This window comes from Palaemon carinicauda, chromosome 14 (assembly GCF_036898095.1).
Source record: "Palaemon carinicauda isolate YSFRI2023 chromosome 14, ASM3689809v2, whole genome shotgun sequence".
Lineage (NCBI taxonomy): Eukaryota > Metazoa > Arthropoda > Malacostraca > Decapoda > Palaemonidae > Palaemon > Palaemon carinicauda.
Window position 1 is genome coordinate 23544311 of NC_090738.1, and position 19295 is coordinate 23563605.

Genomic DNA, 19295 nt, shown 5'->3' on the forward strand with positions numbered 1-19295 from the left:
ACAAGCTCTTCACAAATGGGGTTCTTTTCGTATATATGATACAAAAAATATCTTAATATACGTAAAAATATTACAAAATTATGTTCGTTTCCAGATATTTAATAAAAATATGAACACTTAAGAATATTAAAAATTGATCTCTTCTTCTCGCATCTAATAAATAAATTTCCGAAGAATGTGAATAGAATTATAATGTAAATAGAGTTCAACTTCATACATTTGATAAAAGATATTTTTGACAAATATTAATAAAACGAAAAGGGTCTTTTCTCACACAATTGAGAAAAGGAAATTATCAACAAACCATCAGAGACGTAGTTCACTTCTCTCACATTTAAAAAAGAATTTATAGTTTGCAGGAAACTCTGAAACGTACTTTTGAGAGTTGATTTATTCTCGCCTAAAGAATTAATTAACGTCTGAATTACACAATGCGATGCTCTCGCGTTTTAATTAAATTATGCACATCGCCAATTCAGGTAGCAGCTAAAAGGGAAGTCAAAATAAAATGCTGGTTGGAAATAATAAATCTAAATGTTTGGAAAACGCTTCATAAAAGATCTAAAAAGATGCATAAACCATTGCGATAATCTCACTGAAAAAAAAAACACCAGAAGATGGATGCAGTATTAAAGAGAGAGAGAGAGAGAGAGAGAGAGAGAGAGAGAGAGAGAGAGAGAGAGAGAGAGAGAGAGAGAGAGACTAACATCATCAAAAGGAATAAGGATTCAACTTTGATGATAATCTTTATCATCATTTCACTAAATGCATATTACAAAACATTCTAATACTTTTATTCCAGTATATTTAACCTGAAATACCTGCAAAACGATAGTCCACTAACCAATTCTTTTATAAATTGTAATAAAATTATCTAAACTTTCCGAAGGGCTAAGAATTTTGGTCTTTATTTTATTCTTCAACATTGTACTGAGATCTTACTAAACAGTTCGTTTATTCGCATTGCAATAAACAACCTTGTCATGAGATCTTACTAAAATATCGATAAAGAAAAATTACTTTACATTTGGCCTTATATTTGCCGTATTCTTTTTCGTTTATATTTAAATAAAATGTATCATCGAATCAGCTTTCATACAAGAGTTCGTAATTGGAAGTGTAGAACACGACGCTTTTTGAAACATTTCATGGAAATAAAAAATGGAACTCCTTTTACTAGAAATAAGATTAACTGTTTCTCGATATTAAACAGGTTTATCCTGTAGGCAATAATCAGAATTATGACTCTCTAAATACAAATAAATTATAAGGCAACATCGTATTTTACCATTGGTCATGAAAACTTGGGCAAGAATATTCATAAGATTATCTTCAATTTCCAAAGGGAAGTTGTTCTTTATTTTTACAGACTTCTTTCTCCCGTGCAAGATTTCTTTTATTGTGGTCAAATTTTTCCTTTAAATTACATATCTCTCGTAAAAAACACCCAATGTATTATACCTTAGTGGCAACATATTCTGATATTTCATTTACAGGGAAACTTCCCAATAAAAAATACACAAGAAATAAAAATGAATTTGCTCGTGAAACCAACAACGTTATACTTTTAAAATTTACTTATTATTAATATGCCGCTCGAAAAAATGTCAAATCAAAAGTTCAACCAAATATATAAAATGTAACAGAAAAGAATCGTTCCAAAATAAAAATCCTTTAAGTACAGCATATGAAATACAGCTTAATTTCAAAAGTGTCGCATCTAATCATGAAACTAACGAGGTCCGATATGAAATTCTGCGTAATAATCAAAGACATATTTTTAATAATCAATCGACTAAGACATTTTCATTATTATTTGAGCTCATGACTCTTAGAGAGAGAGAGAGAGAGAGAGAGAGAGAGAGAGAGAGAGAGAGAGAGAGAGAGAGAGAGAGAGAGAGAGAGGTCGTGTTTGCGTGGCCTACCTTCCTTTCAAATGACAGATAGACCCTATTCATCTCCCCATAATTGCTTTCTGGGAACTTGTTTACGCCGTCCTCTCAGGCCTACACATTTCCGTAAAGGATATTAATTTTGCAGGGGAAACCCCGAGGTCGGCTTGAAACACCGAAGGAAGTAATAAAATTGCACTTTTGGGAAAATACATTGTCAATTCTTGCAACGTTGATTATAAACTTGAATTATTCTCCATGTCTGAAATCCTGTTTGATTCGCAATAACGGTCAAGGTGATATACAATGTCTTTCAACATGCGCTCTCTCTCTCTCTCTCTCTCTCTCTCTCTCTCTCTCTCTCTCTCTCTCTCTCTCTCTCTCTCTCTCTGTATTTGACGCATTTTCGATCAATATTTCAAAAGACTAGACAAGGTTTTTTTTCCCCGAAGTAGGCGATTACCTTAGAATTTTACAAAAAAAAAAAAAAAAAAAAAAAAGATTAATCTCGCGTACGATTGAATTAATCTAATTACTAAACTTGTATATCTTTCTATTTCTAATTTTGCATCACTTCTCACTAGTTTCGTTCATTTCTCTTACTATGTTCTGCTTGACTATTCACCCTTTATCGCTGACTTATTAATATGACACATCTGGTCGTCAGAGTATAATCGAAGAGTTTGATTCGTATCCGAATCAACGTAACTTTAAATGAAACGATACGCATCTGGTACAACAAACGTTAATTGGCGTTTTAAGAGGCAACAGTAAACAAACTATACAATGACATAAACAAGAGTTTATTTAGGAAGAGTAAATCTGAATGGAAGAAAGTATACCTTCTGCAATTAGTCAATGACATACTAGTGGGCGAGTTGGTTGCTTTTGTTCTGATTACAATACAATTGCATTTCTTGGATTGATATAGGAATATAAAATCAGAGAACTATGACAAAATCCTTCTTTCTATGCGTTGCAGTTTTAATGAATATAAAAAATGTCAAAAGGTCTGCCTTATTATTGAGTGTATTTATTCACGGATGGTATATAGGTTAAGATCATCCATTACACACCGTCTCTGCAGAACACATTCATCAGGAAGAGGACAATTATGCGTCAAAGCTACTTTTACTCGAACCATTTTTCCCATTCATCTTTTCAAAAAACAGAATATTGTAATCTTGCGTTATTCTTATTGATGTTATACACACATATATATATATATATATATATATATATATATATATATATATATACATATATATATATATATATATAAATATATATTTATATATATATATAAATATATATATTTATATATATATATATATATATATATATATATATATATATATATATAAAAGTTTACAGTATAATCCAAATTTAGTTGCGAACAACAGTTTTTTCATGTTTGCATCTAACTAAACTAAATACATACTGTATATATACAGTATATATATATATATATATATATATATATATATATATATATATTTATATGCGTGTGCGCGCGTGTGTGTATGTATGTATGTATGTATGTATGTATATATATATATATATGTAACATATATATATATATATATATATATATATATATATATGGATGTGTATTATATAGGAAAATGTGTGTGCATATTTATTACACAAATAAAATCCATAAAATTCAAGAAGACACAATCGGAAAGAATAATCCAAGTCCAGGAGGGTAAGTTGCATCATTTACATCTTACCTCGGTGAAAAAAAAATGCCTTTATTAAACGAAATATATTCTTATACATACATTACGAAGAAAGAATCTTAACTCACCAGCATCCAATAGCCTCATTTCCCCCAACACGATGTCGGTTGAAAAGTGAGCATCTAATTCCAAAGTCGTACAGGTCTGAAACAGGAAGTGACGTCGCAAAATAGCACTTTCTTTTTTCTAACAAAAACATTATAGGTGCTCGAGGTGATGTCTACTGTGCGATACAGTGAAACACGCTGAATATGCGAATAAAAACGTCAACATAGCTAACCCGGAAGCGAAGAAATTCAAATGACCATGTGTGTGGTCTGTGTGTGTGTGTATATATATATATATATATATATATATATATATATATATATATATATATATATATATACATATGTTTGTATATGTATACATATATCAATGTGTTTAGGGTATGGCTAAAGGTATGCCTGATAATTTTTTTTGGTTAAAGGAAAATTAGTTGTAGCAAAGGAGTGAGGAACTTGAGAGGGGGGAGGATGTAAAAGGGGGGAAGTGAAGGTTGAAGAGTTGAAAACAAAATCATGAGTTAAGAAGTGAATATCAAGAAAGATTGGAATTGGCATATGACAGAGTGAAAGGCAGAGAAACTAGTTATTTAGAGGAGTGGAAGTTAGTAATAGAACATTTTGTTAGAATTGCAAGTGGTGTGTGTGGCAAGAAAATTGTTGGAGGTAGCATGAGAGAGGGTAGTAAACAGTGGAATGAAGGAGTGAAGATGAAAGTGGATGAGAAAAGGAGGGTATTTGAAGAATGACTGCAGAGGTATAGAGAAGTATGAAAAGTATAAAAACAAAAATGTGGAAGTAAAACGTAAGGTAGCTAAGGCAAAGAGAGTGGTTAACTGGATGTAGGGTCAGGGATTGGGACGTTCATATGAAGAGAATAAGAAGTTTTGGAAAGAAGTGAAGAGTGAGGAGGGCTGGATCGAGAAGTGAAGAGACAGAGAAATATGAAAATGAAAGGTTGTTGAAAGGAGAGCGGGTAAGGAAAAGGTGGGCTGAATATTTTGAAAGGTTGCTGAATGTTGGGGATAATAGTGAGGCAGATATAATTGCTGTAGCAGGTGTTGAGGTGCCAGTGATGGGAGATGAGAATGAGAGATTACAATAGGGGAGGTGAAGAGAGCACTAGATGGAACGAAAGCTGGAAAAGCACCTGGTATGGATGGCTTAAGGGCTGAGATTTTGAAGAAGGAGGTGTGACTGTACTTGAATGGTTGGTAAGATTGTTTTATTTGTGTTGTGTTGTCAATGGTACCAGTGGACTGGGTGTGTGCATATATCGTGTATTGTTCCGCTATGCAAAGGTAAGAGAGATGTGCATGAGTGTTGTATTGAGTGTGGTTGGAAAAGTGTAATATAATTAATAGAATTAAGGATAAAACAGAGGATGCAATCTTACAAGTGCACGGGGGTTTTAGAACAGGTATGGGATGTATGGATCAGATTTTTACAGTTAGGCAAATATGCAAGAAATATTTAGCAAAAGGTAAGGGGTTGTATGTTGTATTCATGGATCTGGAGAAAGCTTATGATAGAGTTGATAGGGAAGCGATGTGGAATATGATGATAATTTATAGAATTGGTAGAAGGTTGTTGCAAGCAGTGAAGAGTTTATACATAGACAGTAAAGCATGTGTTAGGATAGGAAATGAAGTGAGCAAGTGGTTTTCAGTTAGACTGGGCTGAGACAGGGACGTGTGATGTTTTCATGGTTGTTCAATTTGTTTGTTGATGGAGTTGTGAGAGCGGTGAATGCTCGAGTGCTTGGTCAAGGATTAAAACTGATAGATGAGTGTGATCATGAGTGGGAGGCAAATCAGTTGTTGTTAGCAAATGATACAGTATTGATTGCAGACTCGGAGAAGAAGCTGGATCGATTAGTGACAGAGTTTGGGATACTGTGTGAGAGAAGGAAATTGAGAATTAATGTGGGTAAGAGTAAGGTTATGAGATCCACGAAAAGGGATGGGTCATGCTAGGTTGAATGTCATGCTGAAAGGAGAGTTACTTGAGGAATAGATAAGTTTAAGTACTTGGGATCTGTTGTTGCAGCAAATGGTGAAGTGGAAGCAGATGTACGTCAGAGAGTGAAGGAAATGGTAAAGAATAGAGGGTTAGGAATGAATGTAAAGAGAATTCTGTATGAGAAAGTGATTGTACCAACTGTGATGTATGGATCAGAGTTGTGGAGAATGAAAGTGACGGAGAGACAGAAATTAAATGTTTTTGAGATGAAGTGTTTGAGGAGTATGCCTGGTGTATCTCGATTAGATAGGGCTAGGAGCAAATTAGTGATGGTGTGAACGGGTGTAAGAAATGAACTGGCAGGTAGAGTGGGTATGAATGTGTTGAGGCGGTTTTACCATGTAGATAGAATGGAAAATGGCCGTCTGCTGAAGAAGGTGATGAATGCAAGAGTTGAAGAAGAAAGTGATGAATACAAGAGTTGATGGGAGAAGAACAAGAGGAAGGCCAAGGTTTGAGTGGATAGATGGAGTGGAGAAAGCTCCAGGTGATAGAAGAATAGATGTGAGAGGCAAATGAGCGTGCTAGAAATAGGAATGAATGGCGAGCGATTGTGACGCTGTTCCAATTAGCCCTGCTGCTTCCTCCGGTCGCCTTGGTGACCGCTGAAGTAGCAGCAGTAAGGTATTTAGTATATGAAGCTACATTTGTGGTGGATAACGGGAAGGTTGGGCTGTTGCACCCTAACAGTACCAGCCAAACTCGGCTGAATCCCTCGTCAAATTGGGAGTAGCTAAGAGAAGAAAAGTTTCCTTTTGTTCATATTTTCTTTTATATCGGATACCCCCAAAATTGGGGGAAGTGCCTTGGTAGATAGATATGTTCACACATTATATATATATATATATATATATATATATATATATATATATATATATATATATATATATATATATATATATAAAACAGCCAAATACCGCTCTAGCTCAACGACATGAAAAGGAAATAATTTAGGGTCACCGTGAAATATTTGGTTACAGTAGAAATCGAAGTCTTCTCTTATTTTCTTTTCGGTGACCTAAGGTCACGTCCTTAATTACACAGCGTCTCGCATACTCTCCTATCAGAGGCCGCACGATCCTGACACATAAATGTGCGTGACTAGTGCGCTTCTAACAGGGAGATCCTCTAATGTTGCATGTGAAATTGTTGTGCAAAGTTGCATTAAAATATCTAGCTGAGAGGGACTTCCTCAATGTTCCGAAAATGAACACTGTATTTAAATTCAAATTTCATGACTAGTAAATTGATAATAATAATAGGAGATGATTTAGAATAAAACATAAATTACTGAGACATAAAACAACGAAAATCTTCCCTAATTAATGAGAGCAGTCTGGGACATAAGTTGATATTAATTAAATCATGCACTTTACCCTCATAAAAGAATACAACATGAACATTATTACAGGCGGATGTGACTCTGACATTGTAATGCCATCTCCTCTCCTCCAAAAATATAAGGTCGCACATGTATAAAATAATATAATAATTCTCATTCAGAGATTATTAAATTCATGATTTATTATGTAACCGTAATTCAAATTCTTGAAAATACCACGATATTCAAATGTATTTACTCCAATCAAATGGGCTATCGTTAATTAGTGGAGTCAGACGACGTATTTATATCAATACGGAGAGAAAAAAAAACATAAGACTGGAAATATGATGCGATTTTCGGTCACTAACATATTCTGTTACTAAAGAGGTCGTGAGAGAGAGAGAGAGAGAGAGAGAGAGAGAAGAGAGAGAGAGAGAGAGAGAGAGAGAGAGAGAGAGAGAGACACTAACCTTATCTGAAGTACGAGTTTGGTAGATGGGGTACATCGGGATGTGGTTTGGATCTGGAGGTGCCGGGTCAGGGAGCTGGAAGGTGGCGTACGGGTAGATATCTTCTGCATTCTCTGTTTGGGGCGAAAATATGCATTCATTAAATGTAGATATCTTATAATTCCTTTGTTATTCACGAAAGCATGTCATTTCTATTACTAGCTAGGCTACAATCATAGTTGGTAAATCAGGATGCTATAAGCCCAGGGGCTACAACAAGGAAAATAGCCTTGTAAGGAAAGTAAATAAGTAACCAGAAAGAGTAGTATGCCTGAATGTACCCACAAGCAAGACCATAGCTATGGTCATTATTCTTTACCCTTACGTATCGTCCATCACACGTGTGCATAGTCATACATACACACGCACACACCCACACACGCATACATACATACATATATACATATATATATATATATATATATATATATATATATATATTTATATATATATATATATATATATATATATATATATATATATATATATATGAATACACTTCCACATCCATATACATAATTTGGGAGTTATTCACATCACTCACAGACGAAAAGCCAACGGGGTCACAGCGTTCACAATCTTTAAGCACATTAAGGGAGAAGTTTTGGTAACCATAGAAACATAATTCTCTCTCTCTCTCTCTCTCTCTCTCTCTCTCTCTCTCTCTCTCTCTCTCTCTCTCTCTCACCTGGCACTCTGTCGTTTTGTTGATCCCTGGGATTGGCTTTCCTGATGGTGGCGTAGTACTGTTCCCTCTGGGCTAGGTTGTGCTTGTTGTCCCTGGCAGCAGTGTTGGCGTTGCGACTCCCGTCGCTGCTGGCTTCGATGCCTCCGTCGCCTCCACTGGAGTTGGTGGTTTCTGCAACAAAAACAAAGAAGGTATGTATAACACAAAGTGGAAAAGTAATATGGATCGTAAGCAGAGAGAGAGAGAGAGAGAGAGAGAGAGAGAGAGAGAGAGAGAGAGAGAGAGAGAGAGTTGGTGGTTTATGCGACAAAAAAAAAAGGTATTTGTAACACGAAGTCGAAAAGTATATGGACCACAAGCAGAGAGAGAGAGAGAGAGAGAGAGAGAGAGAGAGAGAGAGAGAGAGAGAGAGAGAGAGAGAGAGAGAGAGAGTCTCAGTGGGAATGTGAATAAAGCCGATTTAGTATAATTCAGTTTCTTGTTTCATACAGGTTTTCTTTAGTCATGGATTATCTAAAACCGCCACACAGTGCTTCATCATACTTCTCCTGACGCAGTAGCAGACGAGACCAAGCGACGAAGCCAGAGCTACGATGGAAGTGAGCAGGGGTAGAAGAACCCTTACGGATACCCACTGGGCTGAGGGCCTTCCGGACCACACAGGAGGCAGCTCTACACAAAAAATTAGAGAAAAATAAAAAATATTTTGATATAAATAAATGTACAACATTCGTTCGACTTAGAAAATAAAGTTCGTAAAGGCTATTTTATATCAAAAAAATAATTGAAGCACTTCTTGTAATTGGTTTCAGTATTGATTACAGTAAATATTACAAAATTAATAATCTTAGAGTAAATATAACAAATTATTTGAGATGAACCTAAAAATATGAATTCACTCATTTTTAAAATGAGGAATATCAGTTCCATCGAGGAATAAACGTTTTCTAAAACATTTGTGCTTAATCTTGCATTTGATTAAATACTTACAATAAGAACTAGTACAATTATATTAGTTCACTATGACAGATCTACGTTTGAATTGAGCTCTCTTTCATCATTCCAAACATTTTACTTTTATAATCCATAACTCAATAATTCACGTGTTTGGAGAAATACAAACACATCTTGAATGAATGAATTTTAAACTGAAAAACGAAATGTATTCGAAAATAAATGCATTTCTTTATTTTGATTTTTACTTTTCTTTGGAACGTGGATATCAAAGAAGCAACTTAAGATTTAATAAGAGCAGAGGGTGATTCAATGGTATGCGTCAATGGAGTTGAATAACTTATGAAAGGAAATTTTATGTTATGCGAAAAGGACAATGAATAATTTGGGGTCAATTTAGAGAATAATGACTTTACCAGATATTTCTGAAAACGAACGCACGATTTTGATATTGTAGCAAATATAAATCAACCTGATTTGGATGAGAAATTATTTTTCAAAACATGAATGATGTGGAGATTTTACGTATCGCAAAGTGTTTATCACTAAATATCAGAAAGTTAAAAGTTTTACAGTCCCTCAATGTAACATAAGCTGCCGACGCTTCCATGTTGAAATATGAAATATTAATATTTATAATATTCAGCTGAAATATGGAATACATATATGTATAGTTTCCCGTTCAACTAAGACATACAATGTGTGAGTGTGTGTGTATATAATATATATATATATATATATATATATATATATATATATATATATATATATATATATATATATATAAAGGTTCGATGCCCTTTCTTTATCTTCTTCCCCCATATTGTTCCTTCCTTGAGTCCAGGATATCTTTTCTCATAAGTTTTCACCAAAAGAAAAGAAGAATAACTGACCTCCTCCGACGGTGAGAGTAGTGAAAGAGTAGACGTGGGCGGTTGATCCAGCGCTGGACACAGCTGTGACCTTCAGGGAATAAGTGGTAGAAGAATCGAGCCCTTCAATCTCAACCTTGTTGTCTTGGGGACCTCCGCTAGACACTGACATGGGCCAAAGAAAATCGTCAGTGGATTCGACATGGCTATCTTAATTGGTAGACAAAGGTCTTAAGAAAGTGAATTTATTTCACAACTGTCAGTAAGCATTTCTGCATGAATCATTAATGTTTCTTTATAAGTAGAATAGGGACAAATCAGAAAGATTCAGCAATCACGAGAAAATAAATTAGATGTAGACTTAGATCATAATGCATAATGAGAGTTCTAGCAAGGTGCAAGAGATGGAAGAAAATAAAGAATCATTTCATTCAACCCCGCAAAGGAAAAATCTGACGTAAATATTTTCTCTGATGGTAATGGCTATGCTATTTTTTTAATAGTGAACACTCAATAATTCTTAATAAGTAACGTCGTATGCCGAGAATATTTTTCCACAGGTTATATGATATTCATATTAAGAGCACAAAGAGTACTTGGTATCATGAAGAATATTTAATGGTGCCATTAAAAAGGATGAACAATATTTTTATTCTATACAGACATATAAAACTGTAATACTGCTATTTTTACACAATTGTGCATTTCAATCATTCCTCTTGAATAAGGCGGTACACCGTTAAAGGACACTGACTTATATAAACCCATTTGAGCATATACTTGGACTTTCACCAAATCTATGTTTGTTGAGTATAAATATACCCTACCTGTTAAATTATGCTAATTGTTTAAAAATGGGTAAATTGCGGTAAATTAATAATTTCAATGAGCGCTAAAAATTACTTCTTCCATTCTGTAAGGTAAATTTATCTTTAAAAATCATATCCCCGTGCAAAATTCTCAAGAATTAAATTTTACAATGCAAAAAAAGCTGACATCAACAATACTGAGATACACTTTTATTCTAAAGTAACCCTTATACTTTTACTTTTCTTCTTACCTTGAATCCAATGTGGGTGGTGCGGCTGGCGATATTCAAGGACCATGTGCGTGATGGGGCACCCCTGGGCCATCCACGCCTTGGGGAAGACTGTGACACTCGAGGAATTGGGCGTCAGGAAATGAGAAGGCTGCGGAGGTTGCGGTGGACCTCCCACGGTCCTAACCACTGCAGTAGTGCTGGCTGAGCTAGAACCCACGACGTTATGGGCGACTACATAAACGTGATATCTTGAGCCACACTCTAATCCCTGTGAAGGAAAAAGTGTTTAACTTAGAAGTGAACTCATTAAATATTTAAGGAATGGCAGATGATTTTATATTAATTATGAGATGACATATGACTAAATGAAAAGTATATTAAATGTGAAGTATATTAAAAAGTATATTAAAAGTATATTAAATTAACGTAAACGACGTGGAATCGCAAAAATTAACACCATTTACCACAAAGGACGTGGAATCGCGAAAATAAATTAATTTTAAAGAAAAATGAATTAATTAAAACGTGTTAACTCATTCAAAATAACTTAGTGAATTACTAAAACCTTACACGTGTAATCAAGCCTTCTCAGACCGAAGGAGTGAGATATAAATATGTCAATCCGTTAATGAGCGATAATGGACGCAACATCCTGTTCAGTGATTAAATGAACATTTTATTTCGAAATGAAAATATGTTCCATCACACGCATTACAAAGTATTTGTCTCTTGATTAAATCCGTTAAAAAGATCAACGAAAGGCTGCAAAAATAGCGCTTAGTAGGAAGGTTGTAAAATAATAATATATCATTCCCCAGTCATTAATGAAGATAAATGACATATTTCCGAAGATCAGAGAGTACAAATGGACATTTATTAGATATTGTAAAAGAAAAGGTGAATTATTGTGCGCATGGTCTGACTGAAAAATGATGGAATCAAAAACGAAAATAAAAGTTTTCATAATCCTCTATCTCGAATGCGTTTCACAATTTAACCAATTCTTATAAATTTTATGCTTTCATGCAAGAATCTTTTACTTTAGACTAGTCCGTTACGTTATTTTTTAAAATATGGGATTTGGAATCTTACTCCCGGAAAGCTTGTTTGAAATATTTTGGGACACTGGAAGGGAAAAGTCTTTAAAAATAAAATTTCACGAAATGAAATAAACGTAGCTAAAGGGTTTTAAGAAAGAAAATATACGTGTAAACATTCAATGAAAATATAAAAAACCCGAAAAAACTACAAAAGTCAATGTCGTTAATATGAGAGAGAGAGAGAGAGAGAGAGAGAGAGAGAGAGAGAGAGAGAGAGAGAGAGAGAGAGAGAGAGAGAGTTATCAGCGTAAAAAACCGATGAAAACGCGAATAAAAAATTCCATTGTTCACACTCCGAGAGCAAAACCAGCAGGGTACGTCTGTTCTCTTACAGACAAAGAAGCTGCCACAACCAAACTTCCACGACAATGTGTGCGTGTGTTTGTGTTTGTGCGATAGTAAAAGAAACTTTCTGCCACAGCCCTTTGTTGTCTGAAAGTTCGAAGGTATGAGGCCGCCCTTGAGCAACAGTTAGCAGAAGTTCTGTTGTTTTTAATAAGAAAAAAAGGGCAACAAGGCGAGGTCCACGGGGCGTACAAGCGGGGCCAAGTTGCTTAGAATAGTTCAAGCACAAAACACGTCTTTCTTTTTTTATTGTTCTTCGTCTTCTTGGAGAAAGAGGGATTCTTCAAGATTCCTTCTTTTTGGAGAGAGAGAGAGAGAGAGAGAGAGAGAGAGAGAGAGAGAGAGAGAGAGAGAGAGAGAGAGAGAGATAATTGACTTAAAGATTGCCAAATATTCTATAAGAAATATAAAAGAATTATATAAATACAGAGATCGTTAACTCGATAGATTTAGAATTTTTTAATGTTTTTTTTTATGGTGAAGATATCCAGAGGGCATATGGTATACTAAGACACTCTTAAACGCGGGTGGCAATATATTGTCTCTTAAAAAGAGAAATGTTATATTTAGGAAAAGCTGAAGAAAGCAAACGTGTGTAATGATATAGAGTAAGATGAGATTTTGAGAGAAGGTGGTGCAGTTTCTGTATAGTCTATCTGGATTGGATTAGATCGATTGGATCTGGGCCATATGGCATCTAACAACAAGAGGCATTAAGGGGGGTGGGGGCGGCTAAGTTAAAGATGTTGATCAGCAGGATGGAGGAAAGGAGATAAAGTATGTTAAAAGACATTTTAGTATTATTCACTGTTCACCGTATGATCTGCCTGCATAGGGAAATAGAGTTGAGGTGTGGAGTGCTAATCTAGATATAGTTCATTCTATTATGTAACTAATTTTGTGGTTTTTCTTCTGGCTAAAATACAAATTTAAAACCTTATTTAATTATTATTGTGTTTCATTGTTAAATGATTAATTACATGAAGATGTGATTTTAAATAGATCCCATTCAGATGCGTAAAAAATCGATAGGATGTTTTTATAGATGACGTGGTGATGGTATTAAAGTTTGTTCATCTAGATGAGCATGTATGTGCAATAAAAAGCCATTATATAAACGAGGATAACATATTGATATGTGGTAAATATTATTGTATAAACCCAGATACCACATTGTGGTATTCTTATGAATCATACTATAATCTCGACTTCTGAACATTTATTGGCATGTGAATATAGGATACTTATTTAGACTATACGAGTTTTACACATAAAAAAAAAAAAATTGGCCGCATTCCATAAGATATGATAAAGAATGTTTTCCAAGGTAACGCAAGAACATACTTTGAGATATGTTGAACTTTTTCATTTCGTCTTTGACACTTGTTTGATTACTATCAAATAAGCTGCCTAGTTAATGATCACATTAAACGTTTTTAAAATAAAATTCAAACACTTGAAAGTTGATTTAAATGGTATTTATATTCAAATATATACATACATGCATATACATATACAAAGCAAACTCTGCGATATAGACTGTTGATCTCAAACATAAATATCTGCCTAGAAACAATAATATCTACTTGAGCAAAAAGATCATTTTCATTATATATATATATATATATATATATATATATATATATATATATATATATATATATATTATATATATATACACACACACATATATATATATATATATATATATATATATATATATATATATATACACACACACACGTATGTATGGGTACATAAATACGTTTGCTTGCCATTCATGGTATTGATAAAACCATTTATTAAGTAATGCTGATGACATTAATAGTGTGTAATCCCTTAATTAATCGGACATACATTTTGCAAACATGAATTTATAAAAGCTCTTTTGTTTGAAATACAAAAGCTAATTCATCAGAGAGAGAGAGAGGAGAGAGAGAGAGAGAGAGAGAGAGAGAGAGGAGAGAGAGAGAGAGAGAGAGAGAGAGAGAGAGAGAGAGAGGGGCGGGATAAATCATGATAAATATTAGAGGCTTCCGAAGTGTACGCATACTACGCTCATTCTCATGAACCAACCAGTCGTGGCGAGTACGTATATATATAAATATTGGAAAATAGAACATGGCCGAACCGAATGGATATTCACCTTTATTGGGCCTGATTATTTAGGATTAGGTCTACGTGCATCCATTTTATCCGGAACGAAATCCGAATGAACTATTTTGTTAAATCCGAATAAATATGCAGATTTAAAGGGATCGCCATCTCAGTTTATCAAGACTAATATCCTAATGCATAAATTCAATAAGAATGCACTTTTTTTTAAGGTTGTGAATGAATTATTTATTCAATATCTGATCCCTATGTATGGAAAAGCATTTCAGGCTCCATCGGATGGATAGGGAGCTTTTGTTCTAAGTTAAAGCGATCATATGGAAAGTTCAATAAAAAAAAAAATTATTCGAAACGACATCTTGCAACTCAGAAAGCCGAAACATTTAAGCTAATGAGCTTCATTTCAGGACTATAACACACGACTGGAATTCTAAAATGAATGAAATTGAGGAAATTAAAACTAACAATAACAACAAGAAGTTACTAGGAATCATAATTACAATATCGGTTTTACGTCCATTCAAAATAAAAACGCCTGGCAAATAAAACTCAAATAAGTATAGAAGATAAAAAACTCAAGGTTCAAAAGTAAAGCTTAATTAGAATAAGATAAAAACACACTGTATAAAACTTAAACGATCACACACTCTTTGTACGTAACATCTTGCATTGGGAAAGTAATAATTACAGGAGTAAAACATTGGTAATGAAGTTATTGCATTTTTGTGATCTGATTAAGAAACGTGTGAATTAATTATACAAATTTGTCGCAAACTTACATAGGAAACATTGAAATAAAATCTGAAGAACTTTAAATGCTGCACAATAACTGCGTCTATTGACTAAACTCGTGTACATAAAATGCATGAAAATACAAACACAATAAAATACAATGCAATCATTTTATACCATGTATCAAAGTCGGAATTGTTCTGCTTAATGCAAAAGTTCCCAAATAAGCAAATATGTGCCCCAATCTCCACAAACTTCATTTACGCTGATTTCCCCAAAATATTTATTTTTCCAAATGAAAAAAAAAAAATAAAAAAAAAATAAAAAAAAAAAACGAATTATCCTAAATTCATGAACCATGGCTACAAAGCAACGAACGCGCAACCATTTGGTGCAATTTCCAATAATTCGATGAGTTTTTTTTTTCCCAAAATGGTATTACTGTATGCATATACAGATGCAGGCGAAGCCTGGTATACAATGAAGAGTATAGTTTCACAGGCCAAGGTTTACTAACAGAGATCCGCAGTGGTCTTGTGTTCGCATAATAGGATTCAGCTTAGCGATCACTAAGCCTGGAACAACAATAACAACAACAACAGCAACACTATCAACAGTTACATTCCCGTCCACTCACCATTCTCCCCTTCCACCCTCAAATAAATTACTAATTGATCTCACCACGCATCAAAAGAATATACTTTCTTAAACATTTTCTTTCGTACGAAGGAATGAAAAGAATACTCGTAATGGTTATTAGTTGATACATTGAAAAATAAAGCCGGTTTACGTGCGTATATTCAATTAATGGCGTTGCGTAAAAGGACCTTTGCGATTGCCTACAAAACATCCAATGTTGAAATCTCCTTTGCCAAAGGATGGCTTTCCTTTTTCCAATGATAAGGGTATTTAAGCAGCTTTAGCACTTACAGAAAAGCGTATATGTATGTATGTATGTATGTATGTATGTATGTATGTATGTATGTATATATATATATATATATATATATATATATATATATATATATATATATATATATATAAATCACTGGTAATCCACTGCAAATACATGTCCTCCCCCCTCGTGTCTATTTATGGTCCTTCTATGCCAGGGCATTACTGCTAATTTTCTTAGCTCGTCCATTCATCGTTTTCTTTCCTTACCCCTGCTTCGTTTGCAATGTCTAGGGACACACACACACACACACACATATATATATATATATATATATATATATATATATATATATAGAGAGAGAGAGAGAGAGAGAGAGAGAGAGAGAGAGAGAGGAGAGAGAGAGAGAGAGAGAGAGAGAGAGAGAGAGAGAGAGATAATTCTAACTTTATCCTAGGCACAGAAAGATCACCTATTCTAACACAACCTGTAATTCTCCCCGTATAACCGTATAACACCTATTGAAACGTGGAATATCACGCCATCTGGCAGAAAAGAATTGGAAGACATATTCACTTCTTGAGTTTTTACTTGTTCTGATCGTCTTGGAGCCAACGCTGATTCTGGCAGTTTCTCATCATTGGTCGAACTTCCCATTTAATAATAAACTCCAATACAATCTGGTGGATTCAGCATTGTTGGGGATAATTCGACAGTGTGTGTTGGTGAAGCGTGTCGACTTTGGGTCGTTTGTGTACAATCTGAAGATAACAATATTGCTGGAGGTAAATCTAAAGCTTCTACTGGATCGTACTGAGATCGATAAGATTTACCGTTGGGTATGAAGATGCTCGGTTTTAAAGGTTATAAGGCCGCTCATGAATGGCAGAGGCTAGGAATTGTGACATTGCCCTAGTAAGCACGACAATGCCCTAGAGACTGACCGTATATTATTTGATCAGCGTCCAAACCCCCTCTCCACCCAAGCTAGTACCAGGGAGGCTAGATGGCTTAGCAGGACTCCCAGTTTGGTGATCACCAGGCAAACACGTTACCAATAAGGCCAACGGAATTTGAAGTATTGTCTTTAGAATAAAGACAATAATAAATTTAGTCTTGATGTAACACAAGCATAACATACCTCCACTTTTCCAATGATACGATATCTGAAACTCTATGGTAAACAAATCCCAGGTTTCACTTACACACCCTTACAAGGCTTTTCGCAAGTTCTCATCAAAACTTTATGAATACTTGAATAACATATTCTAACGCAATCGTATAACACAAACAATAAAAGTTATACAGTAAGCCTTGAGCATTAAACTTAACAAAAGAATGGGAAAATACAATAAACACTAAATCCCGGGCAAAAGATACCACGAACAGAACGTTTATTATAGCCTTTGCTAATGTTTGGAGGATTCAACCGAAACGTTCGTTAGAAATAAAGAAACGTCTATGAAAACAAAGGAAAAGACCACGAAAGTTAACACTAATTAAAAAAACACAACTTCTTTAGGATAGCATAGAATTGACGAATTAAGGTATTGTATACGAAATACGAGAAATGAAGGTATACTGTAGTCTTTATCTCGAATCAACAGATATGAATATTTGGTTCAAAATTTTCATTAATATCACCACGTTATTACATATAGCATAAATTAAAAGGAAATGTGAAAGTCTCGAGGCCAGATGTTACTATAAACTAAAGTGAAATCCCACACTAACAAATGTCAATTGATATGTCATGTATAATAAAGAAAGTCTTAATTTTAAACAGCTTATGGCCCAATTAATATGATAATAATTGCAAGGGTCACGAGGAATAATTAAGACTAGATGTTGTTGCAGTTCTTAATTAAATACAGGTAGTAAACTGTTAAAAGGTGATCATTATCACAATGTTTGTTTTTATTAAGGAGACTATGACTGAAACTATTTATAATGAAAAGCAAGTACCTTTATATTGCGCATATGAAAACCAACTTGTGAAAGCTACAAGTTTTAATTGAAAACAAAACGCAATTAGTCAGTTATCACAGAAATGACTATTCCATCAATCGTCATCAGCGAATAATAACTAATGTTAGTGATAGTAATATAAATAACAACCACAGAAAACAACTGTTACTGTAATACAATGTGTATGTTTGTCTTACCAGAACGGCGTAAGAGTTAGCATGTCTGTTGACGCTAACTTGTGTCCACGCTCCATGGTCCTTCCGATAGTAGAGGGTGTACCCTGTGACAGGAGCTCCGCCATTATCTCCCTGCTTCCACTGGACCTGAACGCGACTCTCAGAGGGCGAAGAGGCTAACACCAGGGGCGCAGACGGTGGCACTGAAGAAGGGTATGGACATTATATAGCTATTGATCATAATATAAATGTAACTGTTAAGTATTATTGTATAAATATGTAATGATGCTGTGGCTCATACGAAAGTAGTTATCATTGAAAAAATGCTTCGAAATATGTAGAATATTACAATAGACTAAACCAAATAGTTATACTCCTCTGAGCATCCAGTCACTACTTATACAAAATTTCAGTTCAAAAGCATTCAAATTCTACCATATAAAGTAAATTTTTAAGCTTCCAGAATAGCTAAATATTCATAGAAAAACTGACAAATATCTATCTACCTAAAAAAGATAAATAGACAGATGAACTACATATATATTTCACCCCATATTGTGCGACTATTTTCCTATATCCTCCAACATCATTATCTCTGCTCTTTTTAAAAAAATTACACACAAAAAAAAAAAATGGTTGAAATAACTAATACTGTTCTTAGAAAAATTATTAGGAAAGAAATATGGGCTACAGAAAAACATTATTACCTCACTATAAAGAATAACAGTACTCCTCTATTTATAGTATTAATTCCCACTCTTACACAATCGTCTTATTATATTCAAATATATTTTCAAACTCTATTAGCAAGAAAGAATTATGATATCTGAAGGTAATGTTGCCACGCAGTTCTTAAAGTAGTCAAGATAAGATTT

General features: G+C 34.2%; 1 protein-coding gene across 1 annotated transcript in view; it reads right to left on the reverse strand.

The window, feature by feature from the left end:
• LOC137652706 (cell adhesion molecule Dscam2-like) overlaps nt 1-19295 on the reverse strand; it is a 466536-nt gene that overhangs the window by 56756 nt on the left and 390485 nt on the right. The window contains exons 20-25 of the mRNA XM_068386108.1: nt 18442-18623; nt 11108-11357; nt 10069-10212; nt 8765-8893; nt 8222-8392; nt 7495-7607 (exon numbers count right to left, since the gene is read on the reverse strand). Of these exons, the coding sequence (XP_068242209.1) occupies nt 7495-7607; nt 8222-8392; nt 8765-8893; nt 10069-10212; nt 11108-11357; nt 18442-18623 (989 nt within the window). The remainder of the gene's footprint in view (nt 1-7494; nt 7608-8221; nt 8393-8764; nt 8894-10068; nt 10213-11107; nt 11358-18441; nt 18624-19295) is intronic.